At 40.6% G+C, this 5,175-nt stretch overlaps 1 protein-coding gene across 4 annotated transcripts in view; it reads left to right on the top strand.

The window, feature by feature from the left end:
- Positions 1 to 5,175, top strand: part of ESRP2 (epithelial splicing regulatory protein 2) — an 83,084-nt gene that overhangs the window by 74,449 nt on the left and 3,460 nt on the right. For 2 of the 4 annotated variants that reach the window (XM_019505748.1, XM_019505747.1), the window contains exon 16: positions 3,233 to 3,344. The exons of the other annotated variants lie outside the window; for them this stretch is intronic. In XM_019505748.1, the coding sequence (XP_019361293.1) occupies positions 3,233 to 3,322 (90 nt within the window). In that variant the 3' untranslated portion in view covers positions 3,323 to 3,344. The remainder of the gene's footprint in view (positions 1 to 3,232; positions 3,345 to 5,175) is intronic. 4 annotated transcript variants of the gene reach the window in all.

Genomic DNA, 5,175 nt, shown 5'->3' with positions numbered 1-5,175 from the left:
ACAGTGCGGGCCCGAGGACCGAGCCCTGGGGGACCCTATTGCCCACGTCCCTAAAGGTCGAATAAGACCCGTCCACCACCACTCTCTGGGTGTGACCCTCCAGCCAATAAGCAACCCATCTGACTGTAGGTATTGACACCATAGTCTCCTTCCTCCCTTTTTGAAAATGGGAACTGCATTGGCCCATTTTGAGTCCTCTGGCACCACACCAGAGCACCATGAGTGCTTGTAAAGCCATGCTAGGAGTCCCACAATGACCTCGCTAATTCCCTCAGCACTCTGGGGTGGAGATTCAGGGCCAGCTGATTTAAATATGTCCAGTCCCTCCAGAAGTTCCCTGACTAGGTCCTCACTGACCCTCACTTTTGGAAAGAAGAATTACTTTTGTCACTAATCAAAGAAAATATGCTGGCGGGGCAGGGAGGGGATAGAGGGAAACCATTTTTAATAGAAACTTGCTTCAGTGGTGAATAATTACATAATAAGCATCAATGGCTACAGCAATCTACTAAGGATTAAGCGCTCGTCAGTGAACTTCCGTGAGTCACAGGTGCACACTAAAGAGCATGTCTTTAAAATGCAGCCTTTATTCACATGAAATATTGTGAACAAGCTTGATATGTCAGTGGATTTATAAAACCAAATCAAATAACCTCCAGTTTCATTAGTTCACAACTGAGCACTTTGGCTGGGATTTTCAAACTGCTCTAACTTCCCCCCATTTCAAAGGAGATAGAATAAGACCCATACCAATTTCTTTTGAAAATGCCATCTTTTGCCTTGGTTTGAAAGAACGAAGGCCATGAACAGACAATGTTGTCCATGCCAGCTTTTAACAGACAGGAGGCAGGGAAGTGACAGCAGTTTTGCCTTTGTCTGCCTTTGAGGCTGTCTTCAGTAACATGTTGGTTTTGTCATCAGTAGAGTATGGGGCATTGGATATTTCCTGGCAAAACCATGATAGTGCATTTTTTTACATGATCATTATTTCACAGTCTTAAATTAGGGGATTGGTTTAACATGTGAATTTCAAGGTTGAGTTGACAAGCTTAATGTTTGTAAATTGTTTTCTAGTGCTTACATCTGGTAACAATGCAATTCCATTTCGAGTTTTTGTTTTGAGTACAAACAGGGCTTGACTTGTGCTACTGTTAACAAGATTTCTGCAGTAATCCATCTTGGGCTCGCTGGTTTAGGAGGCACCTGAAATGCAGCCAACATCTGAAACACTCCTTAATGCACTCTTAAGGAGTTTCTATTGTCAATGTGAGCCAGTCTTATATAAAGTCTCTCCTATTCCATTGTTTCTGAAATTTGATTTACAATATTGCTTTTCATATTTTTAAGCTAAAAATTGTTCTAAAGTATTCTCTACATCATAACATCTGTTTAATTAATTAAATATGATCTCCTCTTATATTTCTGTCTTGTAAATACTTTACTTTTCTCTAATAGTAGTTGTTTGAGTTTCCTGTATGCTTAAGCTCTGACTGAACACTCTTCTTGGCATTTCAGTACCTTAACATTTTCCCAGTCCTCTCTGTTTTCCTTGTGGCTTACGCATTTCAACTACTTCCCCCCACCTCTGCTCCATGACTTTCTGTAGAGTTGACAGAGCTTTACCTACTGTACATCTACTGGTAATCTAAAGTATGTACTATCTTGAGACATTCCTTCCAAAGAACAAACTTTGTAGATTTGTTTCAAGGGCAGGTCTGGGAGCTGATTAATAATTTGCACAGCCTGGTTGCCCTGGTAGAAACTATTTAGAAAACACTTCTTATATTTGTCCTTTACTTAATGGCATGGGTCTAGATGTGAAGGTGGCTAGAATCCAGTAGTAAAGACTGTGGGGGTTCTGTTCCTTATGGTCTCTGGGCTCTTGGATGTTGGTCTGTGTGGCAGGTGTATGATGTGATCCTTTAAACTTCACTTCAGATGGCTACAAAGTGTTTGTGCCCCATCCCCTTTATAAGTACAGTATTTAATTCTTCACCGTAAACTGGCAGGAGACATTTTTCTGTATCAAAGGAACAAAGGGCAGCATAGTACATACATTCTTTATGTGGTTATTATTTATTTTGTGTGATATTGTAATCTACCAATACATGCAAAGAAAGGTATTTGAGAAAAGAACTCTTCCTCTTACTGCAGAAAGGAGGTAGTATAACTTGGGTCATGCATATCTCTTTGCTGCAAAGTAATAGGAATCATTCTAACAATCTCCATATCATATGCAGGCTTAGTCTTATTTGACCATGTGCACTTCGAGAGAGGTGATACATCCAGCAGTATCTTGTCTCATCCAATGTCTGACCTTATCTGCATGCAAGAATCATGCTCTTTAAGCTCTAAATGTACATGATTAATGTACACGGACTTTATTCTTTCTTCCCTCTATCTGGTCTACATAGTTTTTGTACCAGTATGTTGATTAGGGGTATGATTTTTTTTTTTTTTTTTTACTTCTTACTGAAACAGTTATGCTGGGACAACCCTGATGAGGGTACTGGTATAAAAGGGCCTTACACTGACATTGCTTATTCATGTACAAAAAGAGGTAATAAGCCATGGTAGTATGAGCACTTTTTCCACTGGTGTAAGTGCATTCATGTTAGGGTGTTGTACTGCTTTAACTATGCTGGCGTAGTTAGTGCTGTACAACTTCTGTGTGTAGACAAGGCCCCGCTTTGGCTTTACACCACTCCAATTCCCTTTGCTTCAGTGGACTTCTCACTCACAGAGGTGTGAATAAGTAATACAAATTGGGACCCTGGTGTCTTCTACCCCTTTTTCGTTTCCCGTTTCAGTGCACAGTTTGGAGGGAACTCTCCAGTCTCAAGGACAGTTTCTGCTCTAAGTCTGATAAGTAGACTTCACACTATTGAAATTTTTGTTTTTTTAACCCAACACAGCTATTGCTGTTGTTTCTATGAATATCAAGGGAAGAAAGAGTACTTGATAGTGCAAGGGAAACTTGCATTGCAAAAACTACCACATGCAGTGTGAATCCTCTCTGTACACTTCCCTTAAATCTAGTCTGCAACCAAGTATTCACATGATTTATTCTATAGATTGCATATTAAGTAGTGAGTGTCACATGCACTGTCTCCTGCCAGTTACTGTAGCTGATGCCCTTAATATTAAGGCTGCAAATTCTAGTCTGTGTGGCTTGCTATACCAGAACTGTTCCTTCTCTTGCTGATTATCATGTATCACACTTGTACTGTAGTATGCACCTGATGACTACAATGGCCTTATTCAGCTGAACGATCAAGCAAGGAGTGTGTTACAAGCACCGAAAGAGTGGGTCTGTTTGTAACTGTTTGTAACTTCCGAAGAAGGTAAGATGGGATTGGAAGAAATTGGGTCTCCAGTGGTGAATGGGAAGAAGGGAAATGAAGGGCTTGGTGACATGGAGATTTTTTTCCCTTCCTAGCTTGCCTTGGGATCCTTGCTCCTAACTTCCCTTCTCCTGTCCTATAAGAATCAACTAACCTGGTGAAACTGAGGCCACTCCTATGATCTTTAGCTGAGGGGAGAGCAGTGTTAAATGGTGGAGGTTGTGATGGCTTGGCTTTGTGCAAAAATGTTTTAGTTAAAGTTTCACAATAGTTTATTGCTGTTTTAAGCGTTTCCTGCGAGATTTTAATCCGGTGCTTTTCTTTTTGTTTGTTGAATGTAGCAGTAAGTATATACTTCCGCTAATGTTGACATAAAAACGCATTTAAAAATCAGTTTTTCCCACACTGTGTTGTTATCTAGAGGTGGTTGTGCTCTTGCTCACTTTGCATGAGTTAGTTCTTGCTTTGGCAAGAGGGCTTTTTTACATATATGGAAATAAGATGGCTAATAGTGAACCACACCTATTTGTCTGTATCTGCATTACACTCTGCATCTGGTTTTCTCAGCATTACACGTACACTGTATCTTCTGAAACATAGCTGGGACTGAATGCATCATTCATCTATGCATATAATTAATAACATACATAAATGTAAGCATCAGAGGGAAAAATATAGTGGCTATTGATTTAACTATTAAATCCTTCAGTGAGCATATATTAAAATTTGATCATATAGCTGTAGAAAACATACAAGTTGAAGGCACAAAAATATTAAGACAAGATACCTTTATAGTATAGCTCCAAGTATTCTCATTTAAACATATGAGTTGCACAACTTAAGAAAACAAAATGGGGTTGAGGATACTGCTCTCTCATTGATCTTGGAGCCTGTTTTGGTGGCTGCTCTTCGGTGAAAATTCATTTTGTGATCTGAGGCCAACAGCAAGACTATTATACAATTTAAGTGCTCAGAATATCCCCACAAGATTCATACAGACCCTGTACTTGGTGCTAGAGCACTCGCATTAAATTACTCCATTCCAATATAAACAATACTTTAAAAGGAGTTTTCATTCCATGAAACAGTCCTGTTGTCAATTATCCTAATATTATAAAAGCCTAAGTCTGTCTGTAGTGCTTTATTCGGACTCTGATTGGCTGATGGAAACAGTCAATCAGAGTGCTCCAAGTGTGGGGGAATGCCACCATGATTCTGAAGCTACATCGAGGACTGGACAGAGGGTGGGGGAGCTGGGGCCAGCAGCGCTGGCTTTGGCTCCCCCACCCCTCTCCCTGCAAGATGCAGAACAGCGGTAGCATGGGACATTAGGTGGCAGCACTCCATCCCAGCCCCCTTTCTACCCCCCCCCGGGTCATTCTTGATGGGCAGTTGGTTAGTACTTTTATAATTCCCAATTTTGTTTAGCATCTTCACAAACCTTATTTCTGTGCTTGCTATTAATTTTGATGACACTAATGCGTTTTGGCATTTATATGGCCCTAAGGCAAAATTCCAGAAGAATGCCATTATACCATGAAAGTTTTATTAATGAGTCCCATAATATTAAGCCCCTGACTTCTTAAAAATCACACCAGCTAGTCACTTTGCCCTCCTCAGGAGTATCCAGACAAGCACAGTCGTGCGGTATGTGGTGCTGCAAACACACTGCAGCACCACGTGCCGCACAGTCCAGTGTTCTCTGGTCTACAAGGTCACACTGCCCGAGCATGCAGCACTGGGGTTTTTCTGCAGGGTTTGTTTGGTTTGTTTTTATTTATTTGGGGGGGGGAGTTGTGGGAGGTTTTTTGGTTTTTTTTTTTTTTTTTTT

Source organism: Gavialis gangeticus, unplaced genomic scaffold (assembly GCF_001723915.1).
Source record: "Gavialis gangeticus isolate Ggan-Ray unplaced genomic scaffold, GavGan_comp1, whole genome shotgun sequence".
NCBI lineage: Eukaryota > Metazoa > Chordata > Crocodylia > Gavialidae > Gavialis > Gavialis gangeticus.
This window is presented reverse-complemented; position numbering and strand designations above follow the sequence as displayed.